The 27,327-nt window shown below is 36.3% G+C and overlaps 1 protein-coding gene across 1 annotated transcript; it reads left to right on the top strand.

The window, feature by feature from the left end:
* Positions 1-25,772, top strand: ZGRF1 (zinc finger, GRF-type containing 1; the record flags this gene model as incomplete). The annotated part of the gene is made up of 27 exons (XM_010193434.1): positions 1-21; positions 137-217; positions 344-400; positions 863-1,048; positions 1,393-3,598; positions 3,889-3,971; positions 4,587-4,685; positions 5,149-5,322; positions 6,013-6,118; positions 7,605-8,260; positions 9,774-9,912; positions 10,466-10,650; positions 11,113-11,300; positions 11,901-12,040; positions 13,230-13,376; positions 15,271-15,385; positions 16,260-16,519; positions 17,732-17,891; positions 19,854-19,931; positions 20,792-20,939; positions 21,863-21,990; positions 22,307-22,430; positions 22,886-23,062; positions 23,210-23,355; positions 23,957-23,993; positions 24,035-24,263; positions 25,667-25,772. Coding segments are annotated over exons 1-27 (6,176 nt in total), but the record flags the coding sequence as incomplete, so codon positions are not given.
* Positions 25,773-27,327: the final 1,555 nt, after the last annotated feature.

The raw sequence follows: 27,327 nt of genomic DNA, 5'->3' as shown, positions 1-27,327 counted from the left end.
ATGGCTTCTCAGGAATTTACTGTAAGTGATTTTTAACACCGTGTAGAATTAAGTAGAAATAAGACACTATAGTTGCTGTATTATTTAAACCTTTTCTTACTTCTTCGTATTTCAACATTTTATACATTTAAAACAGGTATTATACACTCACCAAAAAATGAAAAAATCAAAAACATGGCAAGATGGAATTCTGAGGATTAGAACCGGCAGAAATAAGGTGAACAACTTATATTTAATACTGTGGGATTTGATATCATCTGCTGCAGCTGGACTGTCAGTGGCAATCTAGTTGATGTGTGAAAGAAAATGAGTTATTTAAAATTTCTGCTTTTCTTCATTGCAGGCTATCTTGTTTGATGATAAAGGACAATGTTTGGAGAGCATTTTTGTAAAATCTCAGGTATATTTTGTTTACAGATTTGGGGTTTTTTAATTTTATACTTATGATTGTGGTTTGTGTTTCAGGAAACATTTCAAACTTTTGGTAATTAAGGTAGTACTTTTTCTTGACGTGGTTATGACAGACTGCTGCAATGCAAATAATGGAAAGCACAAACACCTTCTATTTATTGATAAATCTTATTCTGTTTTTTCCAGAACTAGTGCAGAGGCTTTATGGAATTTTATTCCTATTGGATAAAAGCGGTGCATTATAGTGATATGTTACATAAGCATAATTTGTAGCTAAGTGCTAATACTTTCTAATATATGAATATTTTAATCTAAATATTTATATGGCAGCTGTGATATACTGGGTGGAAATTTCTGAAATGTTTACCTATAAATATCAGAACATTTGGAAGACTGTTATTGTTTCTTATACAGCACTATTACTTGCACACTGCTGGTTTCTCTTTTCTAGGTGAATGCTGGTGATAATTTAGAAAGTGAACGATATTTGATCACCGTTGAAGCAATAAAAGTGAATGAAAAGGCTTTTGAAGATCAGCCAGGGAAACCAGAAACTCTAGCAGTGGATAGAAATGGTGTAAAGCCTGGTGTTCTGCCTCTAAGACATCTGTCTGTTGGCTTGAAAAGGAAGTTTACAGTATGTCTTTGTTTCAAAGATGATGTTAACATACATTTTAAAACACAAAGGGCATCTTTTAATGAATGATACATGTACAGATAATGTCTTCCTGTATTTTGAGGACTGTAAGCCAGAACATGTTATTAGTAGCTGTTTTTTTCCAGAGTTTACTAAATCTGTTTGGTTTAGTAAGATTGCTGTTGCTAAGGCTGCAGTGAAAATCACAAAGGCTTGGGTTTATTTCTGCACAGCTGTGCTACTTGACCAGAATATATTTTATGGAGTGTCCCACATTTTCAGCATTTGATTACAAAATGTAAAGTAGGTTTCTGAGTAGAATGAATTTAAAATTTCTCTCCTAGGGTTTCCAAGGGCCACGTCAAGTTGAGAAGAAAATACCAACATTGGAAGATGGAGAAAAAACAACAATACTGCCTTTATCTGAGCAGCGTCAGAGTACTTTTCCATCCAAGTTTTATGTTACCTCTCCCTTATTTTCTACGATTTGCAAGAAGGATACAGAAACAAATCTTTCTGCAGACCTTCATGAGGACACGTGCATGGATAATGATAGAGATCACATGTCTCTCTCTTCACTGCTTTCAGCTCCGTTTCTTGACAGATGTGAGGAGACAGAGGAGCAAAACTCTGATCAGTCCATCATGAAGCCAGAATCTTCTCTCATTACTGGGCACACCAAATCTAGTAGTCTGACAGCCGGTCACAGGGCAGTGTCTCAGAACATCAGGAGCACGGCACAGATATTAGCCCTTTTGAAGTCTAAACCAACACAAGTATGCAGAGAGCAAACAAAATCTGAAGTCACCGAATGTGTCTCTAGGTTTCAGGCATCAGAAAGCGCAGATCGATTGTATAACCAAGAGAGCACAATCCTACCTGCTTTTTCAGACAATCCTGCCAAAAGACTCATTCAAAGAAGTATGCAACTGCCTTTTAAAAAGGGAACTGTAAATGATGAGAAGGAATGGAATGCTGAAATGCTACATTCAGCTGAACAACCTTCTGATAAAGAAGTCACGGGACAGAGACACGACAAAATGGCAAATAATTTAAGTCCAGATTTACAACATCCCTGCAATACAAATAGTTGCTTCCTACCTGAATCCACTGTAAGTAGTATGAGTGACAGTCCATTTGTCCCATCATCAGGTGACATTTTGTGTTCAGCAAGTCCAATCACCTTTGAAAAAAATCTCTCCAGATACAGAGAGCATTCCATGACTAATGATTTTAAGGAGAATTCATCTATTGAGTTGCAAAGCATGCTTCAGCAAAGACAAAATTCAGAAAGAGTGCCCATTGAGCTGGAGCTCTCTATGGACGTACCATTGACTGAAATTGGAATTGTAAAGGAGAAATTAAATACACATGGCAATAACTGTGGTCCAGATGAACATGTGATGGTGGTTAACTTTAATTTAATGGAGGCTTTTGATTTCAGTGATACAGACAACGAAGACTTGTGTGAAAGAGATGGGAATAAGCTCTCTGAAGGGGACATGCTTTCACAAAGTCCAGATTGCTCAAAGGGAGAAGATGTAGCACAAAATACTGTGTTGAGACTTCATTCTTGCTGTGAAGTAATGACACAGAGTGAAAATGAAGAAGTCAAATGTTCAACAATTGATGGAGATAATGATAGAAATCACTGTGCTGTGGCCAAACCATCTCAGCTTCATGACAACAATGTCAGAGATATAGGGAGAATTGCAGAAGACTCTGCAAATCAGACTAGAATTGAAATGAGACTTCTGGATGGTGGACACAATGTGAAAGAGATTAATGAAAGTCAGTTAAGTATTGAAGCCACAAACAACAAGAAGGATCTTGATGGCTCTGCAGCACACACCATTAATGGAATGTTACGGATAAAAAGCAAGCACTCTGATCTTTTGCCTGGTGACACAAATGTTAATGAATGTCACCCTAAAACCACTATGTTTGAGAAAGCTGAAAGTAATTCGTGTATTTCTACCAGCAGAGTAATTTCTGTAGTGGACAAAAGGACCAAGGATGATGTTATACAGCTTGGATGCATGAAATCTCCAGAGGTGTATTTAGAACACTTCAGGGGTACTAAGAGTAATGACATTAAACCAGGTAGTCCTTTGCTGCTGTTGTCACAAAAATCTGATCCTAGCTGTGGCTCATTCCAATATATTGCAGAAGACCATCAAAAGGTATTTGGTATTTCACATAAGGAAGATACTCCAATTTCTAGAAGTCCTATCTATCCTGTAGGAAAAGGCCAGTCACCTCCAGAGGAAAAAGAAATAGGTGGAACTGAGTTTGAAAATGTAGAGAGCATAAATGCCTTTCATGAAACCTGCAAAGGTGAAGGAAAGGGAATGGACTGGCAGAAACACACAGCAATGGCTGAAAATTCATCAGGTCTTCCTGATTTGGTAAACAATATTGCTCTTCTAAGAGCTTTGACTCAACATAGCACAGCACTAGAAAGCTTAGAAAAGATGCAGGAAAATCATAGCGTATTACATGAAGGAGAGACTTCTAAAGAGATATTTGAACCCCTTGTGAAGGATGAAGGTTAGGTCAATTTCTATTTTAAAGTGAATTCTGTATGACTGAACCTGTTTGACTTCTGTACTTTTATCGTGCTTTTGGAATGAAATGTTATGAAGGTTGCCTCCTGCAGTATTATTGTTTTAAACAGTGAGCTCCAAGTTGGCTCCAGGTCTTTGTTTGCTTTAGTTCAGTTAAATCCTAACTGGAATTATTTGCATGGGTAAACTTTGCAAGTCCAGTAAATATTCAGATGTTTTCATGTAAAAAGAATACTGTAACTGTAACTTACTATGCTTTTCCATCTCTTGTAGCTATAAAACAGTTTACAGAAATGCCTTACTCAGAAAGTATACAGGCATCTTCATGTTTATACTTTGATTCCTCTGGCCTTATGGTAACCAATTTTTGACTACATATATTTATCCGTACAAAAGTAAACTTACTTTTCTTCTTGTATACAATACTTAGTTTATGAAACTGTAGAGATTGAGATAGAAATTGCTTAGAAGTATTAACTAATAAGCTAATAGTAAACAGATGATGTCCTCTTGCAGACCGTATTGCCCATAAAAGTTCAGGAAGCTAACTGCATGACAAGAAACTGAATGCAAATTATAATATTTAGTTATGTTTAATATCACAATGTCTGGTACTTCTCCTTCCCTACCACAGCTTCTTTTACCATTTATCTTTTCTTTCACCATCTTTTTGAATGCATGGATTTCCTAGGAATTTTAGCACTTGGGTTGAAATACACGGGCAAATCTGTTTGCACTTGATGCTTCACATTGATTTTTGTCCAATGCTATTAACAGTCTTTTTCTTTCAACCCATCCAAAGCAAAAGAAAGATTTTAGATGCTATCCAAATAAAAATCCTGTAATTTAAAATACTCTGTTGTGTAAATACATCAGATCTTTGGAAAAATCTTGATTTCTTAGCTTAGCTTTTCACTCTAAATGGTTATTAAACTGTTAGACTAATTAGCTTTTGATACTTCTATATGCAGCCCAACTGTGTTGACAATTTATTACAGAACACAGAGGCATGTATTGTACCAGTAGCAGAAGCCCAAAGAGACTCTAGGACATCTGACTGCCAACCAAAGGTATGATTTCTGTGGAAAGGAAGTGTAATGAATAGTATTTCTTAAATTTCAAATCAATGGTTTACTATTTGCAATGTATTATAGTAAGTCCTAATACATATTTAATGGGTTTCATAATGGATTTCTCATCACTTTTTTAGTTCATTTGTCTGTAGGAAGTTTTCCACTGAGAGGATTAAACTCAAATTTTACAACACAAAAGTAAGACTAAACATACTACATCAGAATATCAATTTTCTTTTGACAGAGATTTGTGCAAAAATTGTGTTGCTGCTGAGTTGCAGAATGCCAGTGAAATGTAGTTAAAAAGTATAGTTTGGTCGGTTTGTTTATTTTTTTCTCCTCTTCTGCAGTTTCCAACAGATTATTTTTGTTGTGTGTATGAAAAGTACTTTTATGGACTGTATGTAGTTCCAGAACAGTAATTACTTTAAGTTAATGATAATTCCAATGTATTGTGTAGCCTGTTGCATTTCAAGGGCACCAAGTAAAAGGATCAGCAGCTAGTGAGATAATGTTGAGAGCTCCCTGCTCAGAGCTAGGATGGCAACGATACCCAGATAATATGGAGTTTGCATCTGAGAGACTTTTATCACCCCTGTTTTTAAGCAATTATGTCCTTTCTGATTTCGGACAGGTAAAACAATTTTTCAAAGTTACTCTTACTAATCTTAGTGCACAATTACTTACAATCCTGTATATGGAAAATTAAAGACAGTTTATTTTTAGAATACTACAGTCATATTAAAATCATTAAGACCCAAACGTAGTGCTTTGTGGTTAAAACTTTGCAGTTAGACAATTACTTTTACTGATCTTTGTCATAAGAGTATGCAAATGCAAGATATAACTTGGTTTTTTTTAACTCTGATCAGTTTGACTTTGAAAAATGTACATGGTCATAGTTTGTGATATTAAGCAGAAATTTCTTCTAGAGAAAGGTGGCAAAAGGCTTTTATTTTTCCAGGTGTTAGCAGTGTAATATTCACCTCAACTGGATTTGAAATTAATGTGGTATATAATTGTTACAGAGTTCCAAAGCAAGGGTTAAAACGTTTTTTGGATTATGATTCTGTTCATCTTTGATGGAAAGAAACATGACATGCAACATTAACGAAAATATTTTTTTTTCTAATGCAATATATATTTTAGCATTTAAAATAATGGAAGAAAATTGTTATTTCATTTCTTACTTCAAGTATGGGGTAGAAATACTGAAGAATTATATCTGGAAATAAGACTTAGAAATAAGATTCACACAAAGACATTTGTGTAGAGGATAAACAGTTTGATTTCTAAAAAGTTTTTCTTTATACTTTTTTGGTAGCCTCCAGGTTCAGGAAGTCTTCATGAGGATGATATCAACTTTACTGGAGAAGAGAATTTTCAAAAGAAGTCTAACATTATTAAAGAGTCAATAATAGATCAGTCCCGTAAGTGAAAGTTAAAGTAGAATGGCAGCAATTGGTCCCAGAATAATTATTCTGCATCACTTCTGTCCTTCGCGTATTTTTCCTAGCATTGGCATTGGATGTGTATCCTCAAGTTCCACTATGGACAGTGTCAGGCTCCCCTTCGTATCCTGATTTGAGACAAATGCAATGGACTTCATGGGAACCTGACAAGGTGTGAATTAACTGTGTCTTCTAGATCTTTCTGGTTTTATCTTCTGTGTGCTCGTGGTAACTGTTTCTTATTTTTGAAACTGTTTTATCTCAACTCTGAGAGACTTTCAAATTATTTAGAATGGGTCAGAGAATAGTGACAAAAAAGCTGTAAGTTTTTTTTCCCAGTCATTCACTTGTTCCATTCACATCCGTAGATTATTCCATCAGAAGAACTGACTTCCTTAGTTGATCCAGAGTGTACAATCTCTCCAGCTTCAGAAAGTGAGGAAACTGTAGGAGACATCCAGATGCCTCTGATACACAGGATGTTGCCAAGTGAGCCGGAGCTTTCAGAATTTTTTTTCAGTAAGAAATTATGGTTTATAATTGTACTTTACAATATTTTTACTAGAAAATCTTTGAGTATTTTTGAAGCAGTGAGTTGCACTATAAAAGACCCCTGGGCACTGAAATACACTGAGATAGATCTGGGTAACTACAGAGTTTGATTTGTGTTTGTTACACATTTTTCATAGGGGGATGTGCCACTTTTTTTAAAGCATGATTTTAAACAGTGTTTTCCAAATCAGCTGAATCAGACTGGAATTCCATGCCTCCCCACCCAGATATATTCTTCTAAAAGAGACTTCAGTAGAATTATTTCATTTTATTACAAAAAATGAGATTCTAGTTTTGGGGCAAAAAAAGACTGTAAGCTAAGCTTCTAATTCATACTAATGTTTTAATTTATTTACCTGCTTATAGTTTTCTTCCATATTCAGCTGTCATCTGACCAGCTTCCAGCTGACACGTATCAATGACTGTCATTTCTTATTGATAGTTAATTTAGTCAAAAGGGTGCTTGTGGTACTAGAAGTCTATTTATCCACATTGGTTAATATTAGTTTACACAGTTTTGTGGGTGATCTTTTTGGAAAAAAGAGTAAATGTTAAGCTGTTTTCCAGCTGGCAGCTGTCACTGACCTACCAATAGTATCAGATTAATACCTCCAAAGCACAATAATACTTAAATAATTTCTACCAAACGTTTTCTTTTATACAAGTAGACTGCCTACAGAAATGCGTTCTGAAATGTGTTGAGATTTAATTATTAAAAGAATCACAGTTAAAATCACTCATTTCCTGTGGAAATTTAGTGTGGAGCACAGGCATGATACAAAGAGCTTGCCAATTAGAAGATGAGATGTTAAATGAAGAACTTGGAATTCTTTCCTTATCTTTTTTGTACATTTGAAGTTAATGTGCCATCCATAAGTGCTACAAGTTGCTTTAAGATGTGTTTGCCCTACAGCACAGGAGAAATCCGACTATCCAGAGGAATATAACCTCTCAAGATTGAAACCCACACTTAAAACACGAACTCCACTTGTCACTATGCCTGCCACTAAGATTCCTGACACAGTCTGTCCAACTGACAGCAAGGAGGTCCAGCAATCCTTTGGCTATTCAGTAGTCAATTTATGCAACAAGTCAGTGGTATTTCCTTTTAGCGCTTTTGGCCCCGAGGACAGAAATTGTGAAACCTCTGTGTTTGGAGAGGATACGGAAGACGAACAAAGGGAATCAGTACAACCAGTGTTCCCTAATGTGACTCCACAATATAGACAAAGCAAGTGGCTAAAATATCAAAACACTTCTCAGTGTGACTTGATAACTCAAAACAGCGATGATGGGGAAGTGATGGATGACATCTGTTCTGAGAATGTCCTTGGAATGCCACTGGGTGACACAGGAGAGAGCAGTGCTGTGAATAAAAGTGCTCCCAGCTTTACACCTCTGCTGACAGCAAAGAGCATGCTTGGTAAATGCTGTGCAAATACCAACAATGAAGATTTGATTTCAGAGAGGAAGTTACTTTCTCTGCACTTAAGTCCGACACCTTTGGCTGAAGCAACACAAAAGGTTTTAAGTCATCTGAGCTGCCACACTGTAACGGGAGATATCCAGGTGTGTAACTTTTCAAGCAGATACAGTTATAAGTGACAGAAACACATTTTTCTGGACAAAGTAGCTGTTTATCTGATTTCCTGCAAGATATTATCAGTATGATTGGATGAGATGTTTCTGCTTACCTATTAACAGCAGCTGCTAATGAATTTTTTTAAATGCTGTGACTAATCTTTAGTAAAGGTAATTCCTTGGTGGACACAGTGCCACATTTAGATTTTCAATCTGAGTGTTGATAGCAGGAAGATAAAATAAAAGCTGTTGGGCTGTTTTGTCATCTATAAGTGGTAAGAACGTGTTTTCAAGAAGTGAACTTGAAGTTCACTTGAGTTTCAAGAACTGTGAAATCAGTACTGTTTTAATGAACACTCACACTTTGCTTCGAAGCATAGCCTCTGACTTTAAAATATTTTAAATTTCCATTTTAATCATGGAAAAGTAAGTTATAGCATTAAATAAGTGCCTTAAAACTATCATGGCTATTTGTGACCAGTCAGCTGTCTTAAACAAATGGAGTAAGTTGGAAAAAAACCTCAAACCAACCACAAGTTAATTTTTAAAAGTCGTCAAATAGCTATGTTTGAGAGTTAATGAAAATGCTAGATACTTAATTTTTTTTCCCCCAATGTAAACTTAGTATTCTGTGTTTTCTAGTTCTTTTAAATTGTTTGTATGGTAAAAAATTTATGTGAAATAGGGGTGTGGAAATAACCAGTATTTTTAGTATACATTTTGTGTTTGTGTTTATATATATATTTTATTTTTTTAATTTTAAAATGCTTATGAAGAGAGTTATCATTATGATGCCCACTGCAGTGTAGTTAGGTGGAAGAAGCTTCTCGGGACTAGCTGGACTGGCAGTCACAGAGGTAGCTTATGGTATGCAACACTTTCTCCAAAGCTCTGTAGTCTGGTTCTTTCTTCTCCAGCCTGTACGACCTTTGCTATAGTTTCATCTGATGGATTTATTTTTATGCAGAAATGGTGTTGAAATCGTAGTTTGTGTCCTTCTCTCTGCCTATGTCTAGTGCTAAAAACATGGTTACATATTTTACTCTAAAGCCTTTGAAATTATTACTTGTGTTGTTATAAATGCAGGCTGTTTGTCAAGGGGCAAATTTTACCTTTTTTGGTCCATCCTAACTGGCAGTCCAAGCTCATTATCCTGTAGCTCGACATGTTTACTCCTGTTGGCAGTCCTATTGAATACATGCTTCTGTACTTACAGTCAACAAAGTCTGAAAGTATCTGTCATGAAAGGGATTTGTGTTTTGCTTTTAGAAACTGATTCTTCGTTGACAGTCTTCTTCATCTTGAAACTTCTGGTTACAAAATGAGGCCCTGAATTTTCTCTTCTTGGTTGTACTTATTAATGAGAGCACAAAATGCAAAAGAAAAAAAAGAAAGAAGAAAAAATGATAGATTTTGTCATATCTGTACATTAGCCATTTATTAGATTTTGTTTCATTCAGGGTTTTGCAGGTTTTAATGGATTACTTTTCTGGTTTTTTAGGCTATAACAGTTTCTGAGTTATCTTTTCCTGATGTGGATAAAGTAAAATATGCTAATCTTCCTAAAAGAAAGATTTCCATACCAACTGTGTTTCAGTCTCATGTTCACTACAAACAGATTTTTAAAGCTGCTTTGACAGGTATGTCTAACACCATGCTATGTAAAATGCTGTCATTTTTAAACAGTGTATTTCTGAAGCTTCACAAAGCAAGGTGAGAGGGAGGAAGATCATCAACATCATCTGTTGGAACAACTCTTCGCCTTTGGTTTTGCATATGTATATACACACTCAAATACATTTAGTCTACACCCAAAATTGCAGAGACAGACCAAAACAGCAGTACAGCTCTGTACAACAATGTAACCTTGTGTCTGTTTACCAGTCTTTAGATTCCTATCTAAGCATGTTTGTTTGTTTGTTTTATGTACAGTTGTTTAGTGCTTGGATTGTTTGGAGCCATGTACTTAAATGTGATTTGAATGAAAATAAAGCAGTTGGAACAAATTAATTGCATATGCAATATGTGAATTTTGCAGGTCACATCGTTTCTTTTAGGACTCAGATTAAATACTTGTATTTAGATTCTGGGCTGAAAGTTTCAAATTATAATGTATTTGCTTGAATGGTATGTACTTCTGTAACAATTTTAAGGCTGTACTAACTACTCTTTTATTCTCCTTTCTATGTCAAGAGCATTTAAACATAGTGCTGTTTGAGTTGTCACAAAGATTACACAATGCTCTTTCAAAAGTGGATATATCATTTTACACTTCATTGAAAGACGGGCACAGTGAGAGCAAAGAAAGCTGCGTTCCTCTCTGCAATCACATGCATCCTGCTAAGCTTGTTATGGTTAAAAAAGAAGGTCAGAACAAGGTGCTGTTGATTCCTTGTTTGTTTACAGTTTTGGGTGTTTGTCTGTTTGGCACATAGACCATATTATGTGAGTGATTACAGGGCAATTTAGTATGATTTAAAATTGCAGGTTAAAGTGATGTGTTACAGAGATTGTTTTTGAGATCAGTTTTAGGATCTGCTAGTGTCCAGAATTGTTGATGTAATAGTTCTCCCCATACAGAAACAACTTTATATATGTAGAGAGAAAGACTTGAATTTATAATTTTCTAGGTTATATGGGATTTCTGTAAGGTATGATTACCTAAACTGGCTTCAGAAACTGAGAGTTCTGGGAACACACTTGTTTTTTTCATCCAAACATGGTGAAAACACAGGTGTCTATCTGATTATTTCTATAGCAGTTAGTCCTGGTCCATTGCTTTACTTTTTCTTTTTTTCTTTTGACTTGTTTGTTTTAACGTGCTAATGGTCCTTTCCCAGGGTCGTTTGTTCTATACCTGTGATGCCCCAAAAACTGAGCGGTGTTCATTTTTCAAATGGATAGAAGATGTGAACCCCGCACAGAAAAAATCCAGACCTGGCATAGTGCTTCGTGATGTAAAAAGTATCGGGACATACATCAGAAGTCAAAAGATTTCTCTCTACGAGGAATGCCAGCTTTTCGTAAGGTATTCCGAGATGCTGTGCACCTTTCACAAGTGCTATGTGAATGACAGGATTTATAAATATTCCAGTAGCTCCAGATTTCAATAGCATTTACCAGATACATTCACTAACTATGTTTAAAGAGGTTACAATTCTGTGTAGAAATGTAAAAGCCAAATTAACGAAGGAGTAATCACAGCAGTGGCATCTCAGGTCATCACTCTTTTCAGCAAGAATCAAAACTGCATATCAGCTACTTGATCAATAGCTTAATGAAATCTCTTATGATTGTTGCATTTGAATTACTGTTCATTTGATCTTTTGTAAGAGAGTTTGGGACAGACTTTGATTTATTTTCTTAGCAATTCTAGTTTTAATGGGTTGTATCAAAGGCTATTCTGTCTTGCTTAACTGTAGGGGAAACAATTTAATTATGTTTGAATATGAGTGAATTATTTTGCAGTCTAGATAAATGGATTTAAAACTTGGTAATGTAAGATGAACAACCACCAAGACATGTGCTGTATAATTTGACCCTGTCTATGGAACTTTCTTATTTTTGATGGTGGGTCCAAAATGTGCCAGTTGTTTACATACTTTTTCTTAAAATTACAATCTAACAGGAAAGGCTTTGAATTTCAAACACAGCCGTGTAGTAAGTTCAAGAAATTTTTGAATACACCTGCCAGATTTGATGGTGATTTCAAAAGCAAACTATACCTCAAACTAAGCAGAAAGGAGCATTATTCTCTCTATAGCAAAGGTAAGCAATTCTTAAGCATCAGAAGAATTGTCCGTCTCATGTTGTGCCTTTTTAAAGTTTTAGTTTGTAATCTAAGGAGAAAAACTGAATCCTATTTTTAAGCTCCTGACAACCCTGATAATTCAGTTCTCATTCTAGAAGGACAATGAAGTATCTCGTTAATTAATCTTTTCTTGTAAATGTTCAACTACCTTAGAAAAATATAAATTTTCATGTTTTTAGGTGTGGGGGTAAATTTGTGAATAGTGAAGTTTCAGAAAGGCCCAGTATTCAAATAGATGATATTTATGGGAAACTTGATGTAATAATTAGTGTTGCAGTAGCTGTTGTGTCTCTCTTAAATTATTGAAATGTCAGAAAGTTGGAGGACTTTCAATAATTTGATCCAGATAGTCTCAATAGTTTGTTTTGCTTCTGTAATTTTTTTAATTGATACCCCTATTTTCATAGTTAGTTCACTTTGCTGTTGGAAATGATGTAAAGGGAATTAGGCAGAAGCAAACATGTTTGCGCATACAGACTCTGCAATGTTCTGACAAATCAGGAGTCTGTAACTTTAAATTCTGAAGCTCTGCATAGTCAAAACTTCTACTTGTGTACAGATATTTTTTTATATTTTTTAACATTTTTTTTGTTACAGGCAAATATAGATGCACCATTATTGCTCCTGACTTTGAAATCCCACTTGCCATGCTCTGCAATATATGGTATAGGAATAGTGTAGTGAGTTTTAGTCTCATCAGGTGTGCCAGATAGAACATAACATTTGTAGGCTCCTGTAGGTGTTGTTTTTGAAAGGGAAGGGAAAATATATGTTTATTTCAGTACTTGCTATTCTTTGGCAAAAAAGTGATTAACTAGATTTGTAGTACACTTCAGAGATTTGTTTCAAATGCTCTCAAAATTGATAATATTTCAGAATTGTCAAAGTCAAGTGATGCTAAGTGCATCAGGAGAGAACTTTACAGTTAGCATCAATTTCAGACAATAAGTACTAGAAGAATTGCACGTTATTCACTCTTATAGAACAGAGCTAACACTTATTCAGGACTTTCTAATACCTCCTACTTTTATGTTAGCTGTGGTTTAATTTGCAGCAGAGTAAATACTGGGCTATTTTGTCCACTTTCCTTTTCTTTAAATGACAGCAGTAAAAGAAGCTTATGAGAACTCTGTATTATTTTGACAGACGATATTTGGGTTGTTTCAAAGACTCTGAACTTCGATCCTCTTGATACTTTCATTGCAAGTAGTGCTTTCTTTGGACCATCCTCCAACAATGAAGTAGAATTACTACCACTGAAAGGCTACTGCTCCTCAAACTGGCGTTCAAATAGTAAGTTGTACAGCAAATAATTCACAATTATGGGAGATTACTGTTGAGGGGAAAATATGGCCCACAATGAAGGGTGAGATTAGAATTTCTGAAATCTAATACATTATTTTATTCGCAGTATTTTTTTCCTTCCAGGTAAAAGGAATATGTTGTTACTGCCCTTGATAAACAAACAAACAAAACCCCCATGTATTAAATCTGAGATTTGGCTGTCCTGATGTCCCTTTCTGTGGCTTTGTTACCACAGTCTAGAATGACTAAAAAAATCAGTGTTTCAAAATTCAGAATAAACATTTCTGTCTAGTTTTAGTTATTTTCATCTGTGTATTTTAAAATAAAATTTTGCTAAACCTAGTACTGATATTTTTTAATGAACCACTGACTTTTTTATTCTTTAGCAAGCTGTTTGCAAGTAAGTTGCAACCATCCTTCTTTTTGGTTTTAACGTTTTTGTTTTGAGAATTTTTGTAGTATTTTGTCACGAGTTTTGGAAACAGTAAGGTTAGTGGGCCTTAAGTTCAGAGAGAAACAGCGTGGGTCTGCTGTAAATCCCACAGAAAAATGACAAATGTGCTGCCAAAAGTGATGCAAAAGTTCTTTTTTTTTCTGTTGAGTTGAGCTAAAGTTCTGAATTTTTTTTGTTTGTTCGTTTTAAAAAGAGAGAGATGAAGAATGAATTATGTAGTGATGTGCAGTCATTCTGGAGCTAGTAATAATACACCTCTGCTTAAATTGTTTTAATACAGTATGAACTGTGTGCTTGATCACAAAAGACTTTATTCATACCACTGAAACTTAGGCAGGTAAATTGAGTGTTCTTAAGTTAATAAATTAATGTTTTTAAGCTTTCTATGAAATCCTTAGGTAGAGTTCTTGTAGAACACAATTCAGTGAGCCTACATTAAACTGTTCTGACTGTAATTCAGAAGACTAAAAACTACAGAAAAAAATTACAATGGCACACCAGTTCTTTGTGGGCACACTTGTTATCAAAATTGTGGGCTTCCAGTGCAATTGGAGGTTTGTTTTTGTTCCCTGAGTGTGAACTGCAGGACTGGATCTCACCAGTGTTCAGAGTCTGGAAGAATTAGTATATAGCTTTTCAGTCTTGATCCCATTGAATCACATGGTTTCACATTTATTTTTTCTTAGTAAGTTTTTTGTCCTAACTTTCTTTGTAATCCTAGATACAAATTATTTCATAATTCTATAACCATTACAAAACTAAACCCCTAATCTGTATGAAAATAAAGCTTTAAGTAAAGTATAGTTGTTGGCAGATACAAGCAACAGCAAAATAGAAGTAGGTGGGTTACTAAACATATTAGAAACCTCTTGTTACTTAGGCAATCTCTGAGCCCTAGAACTTCAGGAAGCTGGCAGTTAATTGGGAAAAACTATTAAATACTTCTGTTTCTTATACTCTCCCTGAGGCATCCACTTTTGTGCACTTTGGGAACAGGCTAGCTGGAACTTGAGTCTGGCCCATTGTAGGTGTTCTTATGGCCCTGTCTTGTCTTTTTAAAGAAAACATCTGCTTAGCTATTGCGATAAACAGTTTACTAAGAAAATCACCTCCTAAATTCCAAAGCCTTCTAAATACTTTGAGTGTTTTTGAAATGGGTAAGGATTTTTATCTACACTTCCTTCCCAGAAGGTTCCTAATGTTGGAATTCACAAATACTTCAAAATAGCACATATTGAAAAGAAGGGCTAAAAGGTCTCTCCTCATCTATAAAATTCAGTCAGACACGGTAGTTGGGTTAACTTGGTTTCTGTTACGGTGAGCTAATTACTCTTGGCATTTTATAATTCATTTATCTGATATTTAGCTGATTTGAAATTTTGACTAATTTAATTTTTTCCTTCTTTTGTTTTTCTGTGGCATTTTCAGTGTTTGTTCATGCCTTGCTAGTTTGTAATGCTAGTGGTGAACTTACATCTTTAAGAAATATGGAGGAGCACTTCAGTCCATCTACTTTACCACTAATACCTTACCTACTAAAAATGTAAGTCACTGAGTCACACTGAGATCATACAATGTCAGTAGATAGAGAAAAAGACCCCAAACAAACAACAGAGATAACATTGAGTTTGCCCTATTAAAAAGTGGATGAGGAAAACTAAAACCAGAGAAATGGTGGAAGGAATTAGCTGCTGACAGTGCAATTTTCATTTACATGGAATTGATAATATATCTGTTGCTTAATTCTCACTCAGGGATTATAAGGGGTTTTTTTTGTTTTGTTTTGAGTTTTGGTTTTTTTGTTTGTTTGGTTGGTTTTTTTGTGTGGTTTTTATTCCCTTAAAACCTACCTGCAGCCTATGCTTTATAACGTACAAATTAATATTGAGTGTTATTATGACCATTAGACTGATAGTACGATCACTGACTGCTCTGTATTAAGTTAATGCATATGCTTCACAGGGGTTTAGTGGAACTGTTTTTCCTTCTCAATTTTTAGACTCTCTTTACACAAAACCTAAAAATAAAATATTTTCTTGAAGTATCAGAGCAATATAGGGATATTTCCAAGACTTCTTTTGATTCACTGTATAAAACAAGTAATTAAATTACCACTCTTAATTCTGCTGGTCTTGCAGCCTTGGAGTAAGTCAGATTGGTAGTGTTAACATGCAGCAAGAATACCCAAAAGTGTGTTTCATATGATCCAGCTTTCACCCAGAGAAGTAATAAGGGGCAGGAATATACAGCCCAGATGTATGTCAGGGTGCAGGAGTCAGCAACTTTTAATTATGTCAGAGTTAATAATAAAATCTCAGTATTTCAGTGTCAGATGAGTAAGAATATCAGAACCATGAGATATGAATTATACATATGCAGTATTATACCACAACTTTTGACTACTGTGTTTTTCTTAGGAATTTTGATTCTGGAAATACTACTAACAGAGTCAACAGAAGAAAATTTATTCCACCTGCCACCAGCCTGAAGCACACAATGATGTATGGACCTGTCAGCACTGAAGTGGCAATGGGAGTAGCTGAAAAGATGATTGAAACGTTCTCGTTGAATGCAGATCAAGCTACATCACTGATTCAGATAGCTCAGATGATGACCTCATGTGGAAGTACCAAAGCAGTGGAAGAACATCAGATCTTCCCTATCACAATCATACGTGGTATATGGCAAATAATTGTGAAGTTTGCTGCTCTTGTATCTTTGCCAAAATGCTAATTTATATGTAACGCCAGTGTTAGTGGAATATCCCTAAATTCTCTCAGTGATGAATCAAGTAGACTTGTTCCTTTAATCATATATTTACAATTGCAGGCAGACTTAAAGGGAGATTCTTACATCTAGGTAAATGTTGACTTATTTTAGCTATAGCACAGAAGAGGAGTTTTGAATAAACTGCCTCTGTGTATGGAATATTCTTTTAAACTCCTTAGTAACACTGCTGTCCTCACCTACTTCATGCATTTCCTGAAAATTCATTTCTTGGATGAGGCACCTCTGATAAAACTTTCGTATTACAACATCTATTCTATCAAGACAGAGCTTTTGATCTTTGAATTTGCATCCTGCCTTTTGCAGTATTTTACATAAGTGTAGAGTTATTTCCTAGCAAGATCTATACACAAAATCAGAGTTATTTAGTGTCTTCTGCTTATTTCTTTTCATATTAAAACCACTTTTTTGTCATGAATCAGCTTTACTAAAGTATCATGTAAAACTTTCTATTCTGCATTATTCCTTGCTGTTTTATACTTGCTTCTATCTTTGTTTTACCCCTTTTCAACACATACAAAAAGGTTAGTAACAGTTCAAAGATTCTTTTTTTTAAAACCAGTATTGGGAAGCAGTTACCATAAACAGAATTTTCAGATCCTGTCAAAGTAAATACGTTGACAATAATTACACTCTTAGTACAGATAGTACTAGACTCAAATTGCCTGAGCTTTTGTTAGGTTGTCAGGCATATTTATCTAGTCAGGATTATTAGTCATTTTAAAATAATAACCTTTCAAATTCCTTATTCTGTACCCTAGGGACATGATATGAGGGATGTGCTTGCAGATACTTTTATTATTTTAGTGTGTTGATGAAACTTCTTAGCAAGTAATGCATGTATTCAGCCAGAAAATTCAGGAAAAATAACTTACTCTCTTTTGTAGTTTTTTTTTAAATTTATTGCAGGCAGTAAATGCAAAGTGTAAGCCAACTGGTTGCCCCTGGATACTTAGAGCTGCTGAAGCAAGCATGTGCAATGTTTTTACAGTAATCACAGCATAATATTTCACAAGATAAACTTACATTATAAAACTGATTAAGACTGTATGTTCTAGAAAATTTTCACTTGTAACTTTGGCTTTTTCTTCTGAAATACCAGGTGTTTTTGGAGCTGGAAAGAGCTATCTGCTGTCTGTTGTGATCTTGTTCCTAGTACAGCTCTTTGAAAGCAGTGAAGCTACAGAGGATGCAAGGCCAGCTCCATGGAAACTTCTGATTGCTTCTTCCACTAATGTTGCTGTTGACAGGATACTGCTGGGGTAGGTTACTGACATTTTCACAGACTGTTTTTCCAAGAACAATAATGCACTTACATGGTAAAGATAATGGTGTTGATATTTCCAGTATAACATTTCAAAAATATTGTACTATTTTCCTAGAAAATGTTGCACAGGGACTTTAATTTTATCCTTGCTCCATTGCACAGCATGTATATGCTAAAAGACTATAAGGCTAGCTGCATGAGTTTATATGAGTATTATATTGGGTCCTACTCTCCTCAAATTTACTGTTAAAATATATCATGACAGAAGATGGGATTGCTCAGGAAGCTTTAAGCAGGAGCGGCAGGGGAAGGAGGGATGGAGATACAGGGAGAGGTAGAGAAAGTCTGACTCGGGAAGCTTCAGCAGTACAAGAGGAGAAAAAGGAATTGTTAGAGCCTAACATGAAATAAAACTAGTGGCTTGGAAGGATAAAGGGAGGAAGGGAAAGTACAAATGGAAGACTGCTTATGAGAGGAGAATCATAAAGGTATTGAGCATTAAGCACGTGGACAACAGGGAGGTGATTTGAGATAGCCAGCGTGGCTTTACTGAGGGTAAGTCCTGCCTGACCAACCTAGTGGCTTTCTACAATGGGGTAACTGCATCAGTAGACAAGGGAAGAGCTATGGATGTCAGCTATCTGGACTTACCTGTAAGGCCTTTGACACGGTTCACAATATCCTTCTCTCTAAATTGGGGAGATGTGGATTTGATGGGTGGACTGTTTGGTGTATAAGGAATTGGTTGGATGATTTCATCCAGAGGGTAGTGGTCAATGGCTCGATGTCCAGATGGAGATGGGTGACAAGTGGTGTCTCTCAGAGGTCCGTACTGGAACCAGTGCTGTTTAATATCTTCATCAGTGACTTAGACAATTGGATTGAGTGCACCCTCAGCAAGTTTGCAGTTGAGACCAAGCTGAGTGGTACAATTGACATCCCAGAGGGAAGGGATGCCATCCAGAGGGACCTGGACAAGCTGGTGAAGTGGGCCTTGTGTGAACCTCATGAGGTTCAACAAGGTCAAGTGCACAGTCCTACACCTAGGTCGAGGCAGCCTTCAGTATCAATACAGGCTGAGGGATGATGCAGCCATGCAGAGAAGGACGTGGAGTACTGGAGGACGAAAAGCTGGACATGAGCCAACTGCAGCCCAGAAGGCCAACCACATCAAAAGAAGCATAACTTCGCCTCAAGGGATGTGATTCTGCCGCTCTCCTCCGTGTTCTAGTGAGACCTCACCTGGAGTACTGCATCCAGCTCTGGAGCCCTCAGGACAAAAAGGACATGGGACTGTTGGAGAAGGTCCAGAGGAGAGCCACAAAAATGGTCAGAGGGATGAAACACCTCTCCTATGAAGACAGGCTGAGGGTGCTCAGGTTGTTCAGCCTGGAGAAGAGAAGGCTGCAAGGAAACCTTATTGCAGCCTTTCAGTACTTAAAGAGGACCTGTAAGAAAGATGGGGACAATCTTTTAGCAAGGCCTGTTGTGACAGGACAAGGAGTAATGGTTTTAAACAAAGGGAGTCTAGATTTAGACTGGATATAAGGAAGAAACTTTTTTTATTATGAGGGTGGTGAAACACTGGAACAGGTTGCCCAGAGGGGTGGTAGAGGCCCCATCCCTGGAAACATTCAATGTCAGATTAGACCGGGGCTCTGAGTAACCTGATCTAGTTGAAGTTGTCCCTGCTTACTGCAGGGGGGTTGGACTAGATGACCTCTGAAGGTCGCCTCCAACCCAAAGCATCCTATGATTCTATGACTTGTGAGACAAATCATAATGAGGTAATTTACATTGTTTTCCTTGAATTGTGGCCAGAGTTACTTTGTCTGGTAAATTGTAGAAGTCTGTTCTTCCATGTCCTGATATGTCTGTTAGCCTTTTTAGAACTTTTAAATTTTTCAGATCTTCTTTTTACATTTCTGTAACGTGTATCATCTCTTTTTCTTTAAAGTCTACTTGATCTTGGATTTGAGGATTTTATCAGAGTGGGAAGTATTAGGAAAATCACCAAAGCAATTCTTCCCTATAGGTAAGAATCTTAATCTTTGAGACATCTGAAGCAATGCTAAGATTCATGATAGTATGTATGCTGTAAAGTTACTATTTTGAAGTAATTCAAAATGCGATTGTAATATGCCTATCTCATATTTGTTCATTTGTTGCATTTTTTTCCACGGCACAGTGGAGAAATTTTACCTTGATTGGGGAATTTACCTTGTTGCTGAATAGAGCTAAGGCTTTTAAATGGAACATAGTAGAAGAGAACAAAATAATGGCAGTTACAGATTTGGGAGTTTACACAAGGAGGAAATGCAAAACGCACAGACTTGAAATATATATATACTGCTGTAGTAATAAGAACTAGGTGGAAGTGATCATAAATTTAATATTCAGATAATTAATGGTAGCAACTCACGAATTCTGTACTTCTTACCCAAGTTTTCTTAACTATATGCATCTGAACTGTTCTGGAGTTTGTCCTTTAACTACTCAGAAGTAAGTGATCTACATAGTACTTTCAACACAATTTGAGAGGATGAAGTACAGTTCAAGATTAATGAAGATTAAATTTTGTTCCTTGGTGTCAGTAGCATACTAAGCGTGTAAAATGGTATAAGAAAAACTCCCAAGTTCTGAAATCAACTGTGTACTTAGAGAAGTAATTTACTACATATATGTGTCTGGTTGGGGTGGTAGGGTGTGCTGGGATTAAGGCCGGTTTTAAAACAAGTGTTATACTGCTCTATTTCAGCTGGATTCAGGATAGCTTAGGACATTGTTGTAAAGTACTGTTATGTATAAAGTATGATTATTTTTCTATATTGGGTGTTCACTGGACACTGTGTTGTTTTCAAACATTGTAATACATGTTATAAAATCTTTTTGAAGTTTACATGCTGGCTCAGGAAATGAAAATGAGCAGTTGAAAGAACTGCTTGCTCTCATGAAAGAAGACTTAACTCCAATTGAAAGAATATACGTAAAAAAGAGTATTGAGCAACATAAACTGGGGACCAATAAAACTATACTGCAAAAGGTACAGTCAAAGTGATGGGGTGGGAAAGTGGGGATTCATTATGCCTTATCCACAAGTCCTAGCAAACAGAAGCTAGAAATCCCTTCTCACACCTGCCAAGCTCCTAAAGTTTTGAAAAATAAAATTACTGTAAAGACTAGGGCAGATTTGATTCCACAGGTGTAGCTTAGTGTCCTACCTGTGTATGACTTGTCTGACTTGTAGTTGTAGTTCCTGTTTAGTGATATGAGTCAGAAACCCTTTTTGAACTTGATTGCAATCTGATTTAATATTACCAGTTAAGTTTACAAGGTAGGGAGAGAAAAAACACAGCTAGTCTGCACTGTCACCTTGAAACTAAAATTTATATAGTCATACAGGTAAAAGATAAGGACTGAACTAAATCTGTCGCAGAGTTAAATATCAACTGCCAAGAAAACCAAACATTTCAAATATATTTTAAGTAACTTTTCATCAAAGTATTGCCTTTTAAAATTACTATTTCCTGTGGAAAAAAAAAATCTACATTTCTGATTTTTTTCAAGTTGTTTGCTTTTTCTCCTTAGGCCCAGACTCAAAAACTCACAGGTTGTTGCAGAGCAATTATAACAAAGCAGATCTGAGCAATTTGTTTCTTGTGCTTATTCCTAGTGGTCATTGCTGCCACTTTACTGCTGGGGCTCGGAAGCTTTTGGAGGATTGTGTAATCTGAACTCTCTCTGTACCAGACCACATCTGGTCTTAAAATACATGAATCTGTGAATTACTGGAAGTTAGAATTTAAATTTTTGAGACCCAGTGAGTATGACAGAGCATGCAGTAGAACTGCTAAAAATTAATTTAGATGTGTTCTACTGCTGAAGCTATAGTTATGTACTGCACAGAGATTAACTATTTAATGATCTTAACATTTTGTCTCCCCATTTTGTCTCCTTCACTAATAGGTAAAAGTGGTTGGAGTGACCTGTGCTGCCTGCCCATTCCCTTGTCTGAATACTCTTAAGTTTCCTGTAGTGATGCTGGATGAGTGCAGTCAGATGACTGAACCTGCCTCTCTCCTTCCTATTGCAAGGTACAGCCTTCCTTTTGTGTTTCAGCAGAGAAATATCTTTTAGCTAGCAGTGAAACAACCTCAAATAATTGCCAAACTTGCATGTCTTTAAGAACATGAACTCCGAGGTCCCACCTTAGAAACCACAAAGAGTAATTTCAAATTGAGGCCTGCTCTTAGGTGCCTTCCTTGAGCTACCATGTTATTTTAACTGTGGAAAGAAGGTGATGGAGAAGGGAGCCTAATGGAAAGTGATCTGTGATAGATAAGCACAGCACTCACTGGTTTGACATCCTTATTAGAACTTTTTTTCTTGTTTTTTAACATTCTTATTTAGGTTTCAGTGTGAAAAGCTAGTCCTTGTTGGAGACCCTAAGCAATTACCACCAACTATTCAAGGGTCTGAGAGCGTTCATGAAAAAGGATTGGAGCAGACTCTCTTTGACCGGCTTTGCATAATGGTATGTGCTACTAACCACATCTTGAGAAAAGATGGAGGGTGAAATTGTAGGTCCACTGAAGTCACTGAAAGAGTTTTGGTTTAGATGTAAGAGGATCAGTGTTTCAGCCTGGTTTTTAACTGAGCAGATTCCATTCTAGTGCATTTCTCTGTAAATGTTATTTTCACATGTGTGTGTGTGTACAGAAATTTGTAAGCATAAAAAATGCAAACCAAGAACAAATGGAAAAACAATGACAGATTCTGCCTTCTAATCTTTCTGTACAGTTTTCAATCCAGGTAGAAGAATCAGGGGCTACAGTATTTGTTGTAACTTTTGTTGAAGTGAATGTATGAAGATTAGGTCAGCTAACTGCAGAAATTGTCTCCACTTATTTCTTGTTTGACCTAGTTTGCATTGCAAAATACTTAGTAATTATATTTCCTAGTCACACTTTCTATATTATAATTCTTTAGGGACACAAACCAATACTTCTTAGGACACAGTACCGATGTCACCCTGCTATTAGTGCCATAGCCAACGAGCTGTTCTATGAAGGAAATCTGATAGATGGTGTTTCCGAGAAAGACAGAAGTCCTTTATTGGATTGGCTTCCAACACTATGTTTTTATAGTGTTAACGGTGTAGAGCAAGTAAGTTTTAAAAAAATTCTTGCATAAAAAGTCAATATTTTAGTTTTTCCTTCATTCTATTTCTGTTTGCATTCTCACTCTGCAGCGAAATGTATTTTAACTGTTGTTTGTGAGAGCTAAATTGGAAATCCTCTTCCCTATTTCCAGATTGAAAGAGACAACAGCTTTTATAACATGGCAGAGGTTCATTTTACAGTCAAGCTCATCCAGTCTCTGATTGCAAGTGGAATAGAAGGATCTGCAATTGGTGTGATTACTCTTTATAAATCACAGATGTGTAAGGTTTGTCTAGTGTATCATCAATAAAACAGTTTTCTTAAATGCCTTTGTTTATTCTAAACATAGGCTCTATTTCAACTAGGTAGAGTCAACTAAAAGTGAGAAAAAAATGCTAGACAGGTAAACTAGAGTTTACCATAAATTTTCTTTCTTGTTTAAAAAAAAAATAAAAATCTGTATTTTTTTTCTCCAAAGTTAGTCAGAATTTTTTAATTAAAATATGTGATTAAAATAAAGGCTTTCCTTTTTTTTTCTTTCCACTTGAACACTGAGAAAACTGGCAAATTAAATAGTACATAATTTTCATAAATTAATTAGGACCTGTTACAAATAGGTGTGTGTGACAAGGACAGATGACAGACACATCTACTCAGCAAGGTTGGAGTTTTACCTCAGCCAGTCATTTGAGGCATGTCATGGGCTGCTGTGATCAGTACGCGAAAGCACTGGTTGCCACACTGAGTGCACCAGTGTTTTGTCAAATCTAGGTTCATTGCATAGTATTTCCCTGTGATTAGTTGAGGTGTTGGTATCATTGCACTCCGTAGTTTCTTAGTTCGCATCTTGTGTAAACTCAGACTTGTTGAGTGGTTTTGCGCAAGGCAAGTGATTGAGCATGAGTAGCATAACTGATCACCATCCATATTCATTGGTCTACAGATGCAGAATTTGCTTAGTGGCGTACACTCTGAGGCGTTTGAAATTAAAGCCATCCAGGTGTCCACTGTAGACGCGTTCCAAGGAGCTGAGAAGGAGATCATTGTTTTGTCATGTGTAAGAACGAGACAAATTGGGTTCATAGACTCAGAAAAGAGAATGAATGTTGCACTAACGAGAGCAAAGAGGCATTTGTTGATTGTTGGAAATCTGGCCTGTTTAAGTAAGAACAGGCTGTGGGGAAGAGTAATTCATCACTGCAAAGGTAATGTATTTTCCTTTTTTTTCAAAATTATGCAGCTCATCTTTTAATTATATATAATATAATAAATAGTATGTACACTCTGTGCTGTACACTATACATACTACATAATAAGGATAGTATATAGTATGCATACTATATAAAACAGTATATTACATATAAAATACAGTTATATTGCAGGAAAATGCAAGTATTTGCAAGCATGCAAGTCACATGTTTGGAGTTTTATCTGCAAACTGGTTTTATACTTGAAGAGCATTTGTTACCCAGTAATGGGACTTATTTTTCTTCTTTTGAAGCCATCAGATAGCTACACAAAGAGCACACTGGTAAGGAGAGCTGAAACCCATTACTGCATTTACAGTTTGCTTTTACATAGTAGACCCATGTAGTAACAAGTTGTAAAAAAATTTTTCCATACAGCAGTATTTCTGAATAGGCAGTATTTAAATAAAAACGCATAGCATCTTTCTGCAACTAGAGGCTCGTTGTTTTGGGAAGATTAATGTTGAGCTGCTAGGAAAAAAAGCAATGCTACTGGAGATGCGCTAACTCTAGCAATTATTATTCCTGACTGCTTTGTTTACAGGTCACTGTCTTGTGAATACACATTTGTTTTATTGGACCACAGAAGGAAATACAATTTTCTGAAATTGTTTTCTACATAATTTACACATATTTGCTGTGAAATTTACTGTAATTCAGGATTTACATACTCAAAAGCTAATCCTGCTTAAAACAAAACCAGCCCCCTTACGGTGTCTGTCTCTACCCCTTGCAACTTTGCTAGAATATGTTTAAAATGCCTGAACATCCCCCTAATTCTGTGTATCTCTTTCCTTGCCGAAGCATGCATGCTTTGGAAAGACAGGTTGCAGTTACTCGTTTCTTTAGCACTCAAATCAGTGCCCTTTGAAATGGGACAGTTACATCTCAAAGCATCAGATACATTTCAGCATCATTTTTTCCTTGGTGATTTTCTCTGAACTAGAGAAGTGAGAGATGGAAAAGTGTCCAACTCTGTAAAATACGTTCGATAAACTCTGGCTGAATCTGACTCTCCAGTACCCACTGAGGCTCCCTTGCAGAGAGGCACATCCGCTTTTTGAAGGGCTAGGGCCTGACCTTTGCAGATAACTGCAAAGGGACTGCTCAGTCTCTAAAGCAACAGGTGACGAAACAATGCAAGAATAGGTGCCAAAATAGTAATTATTTTTTTTACGTACTTGGTTGACATCAAAGGAAGCATCTTTTTAATGACTGAGCTCTGAAGAACAATTTTCAAAGTAGAAATATTGCAGCCATTTGATAGGCTTGGGGAAATGGATGTTCTCATCACCACAGACTAATTACATGATGGATGCTGTAAAGTGAGATGTAGTTATCCTATTTATTGTTGCTTTTAGGATGGGAAAATGGATTACAACATGTAAGCCAGTGTGAGCAGCAGCTAAACGACATTATTAAGCACTATGAGGAGAAATGGAAGGAAGAGGAACAGAATAAGAAAAAGTAAATTTTGCACATATTTTATGAATATGAATTGCATGTCTATAATAATTACCAGAATGATTGTATATCTAATATTTATATTTAATGTAGGAAATTTTTGTTTGTATCTCAGTATACTGATAAGACTAGAAATGAATAAAGTAACTTTATCTGTTTGATAATTGCAATCCTTTTATGCTTAGAAAGTACCTAATTGTGTTGTTAGCGTTTCATTATTCTTCAGATTAGATATACACAAAACATAATATCTTGGACCAATTCTGTCATCTTGCGTATTTACAGATCTGTGAAATCTAGGAAGGAGCATGGCTAAAACAATTAAAAGGATAAGTAAACCAGTGATTTTTTCAAAGAAATATTACATGTCCTTGGTCTGTTGCATCTTTGGGTATCAACAAAATGAGATTATAACAAATTGGTCTGTATCTAGATTTTTTACAGGTTTCAGGATAAGACCACTCACTTGTGTCTCAAAACTACAAAAAAGCTGAATTATTTTGTTTTGGAAAAAGAGTGCTGCTGTGCTAGAAACTCTCTGACAAGGAAAAGCTCATCATCTTTACCATGGCAAAAGTTTGTCTGTAGGCTGAAGTTATTAAAAGTTATTCAAAGCAATCTTCCACTTTCTTTTTGTCCAGCATGGAAATCAATCACCTGTTGATACACTTGTTGCATTCAGCGATGCAAGAAAGAAATCAGAAGTGTGGGAAACACTGAACTTCAGAACACTTGCAGCACATGAGCTGATGATGGGACGGGTTAGCCCAGGGTGACGTAAGGGGAGGGAAGGAGGAAAGTGGGAAAGTTTGTTTAGAGGAAGCTAATGAGGTTCTTGTTACATAAGTAAATATGTGTGGGTTGAGAGTGGATCAGTCAGCAAATTGGACCAGGAATCGTATTTAGCTGTCCTGGGTGTTGCTATGGAAGTGAGGGTCAGTGCTGTAGCTCTAGCAGTGAGTGCTTGTGCAGCCTTTGGGAAGGATGTAGACAGGTGCTACAGACATGAGGGAGCAGTCTTGCTGAGGGACAAACTATACATCATCTTAGGGAGTTTCTTCATTATTTCTTCTAACAGTGTTTTGATGGTTCCCAGCTCAGCCAGAGGATAGTGGGTTTTAAATAGGTTATGGTTTTGATCCTAGCAGATAGTTGTTTCCTAGGGATTCATTGGTACCTACCTTGTTAAAAAAAACCCTAATGAAACAGCCATAAACCAACTCCTTTGTACTATTTGCCAGGAAGGCCGCAGTTCTTGCAGAACTTGCCTTCTCCAATGTACCGCTTCCCCTTTGTAACCAGCTGTAACCCAGCATTCCTGTCCCTGAGAAGTCACAGCTAATGGTGGCCAGCAAGCCTCGTGAACCACTATAAAAACCTTCATCTGTAAGAACAAGAGGACGGTGTCTGTCAGCTTCTCTGCATTCATTTTATACTCTGCTGTCCGCAGCGGCTAAGGGATGCGTAAAACCCTAAACGTGTTGTTGAGCCTGAAACCCTGCCTGCTTGTCGCCATGGGCCTGACAGATGAAAACCACTGTCACCACGGGTGACAGCC

This window comes from Mesitornis unicolor, unplaced genomic scaffold (genome assembly GCF_000695765.1).
Source record: "Mesitornis unicolor isolate BGI_N332 unplaced genomic scaffold, ASM69576v1 scaffold13521, whole genome shotgun sequence".
NCBI lineage: Eukaryota > Metazoa > Chordata > Aves > Mesitornithiformes > Mesitornithidae > Mesitornis > Mesitornis unicolor.
Note: the sequence above shows the minus strand (reverse complement) of the source record. Positions and strands in the feature narration are given on the sequence as shown.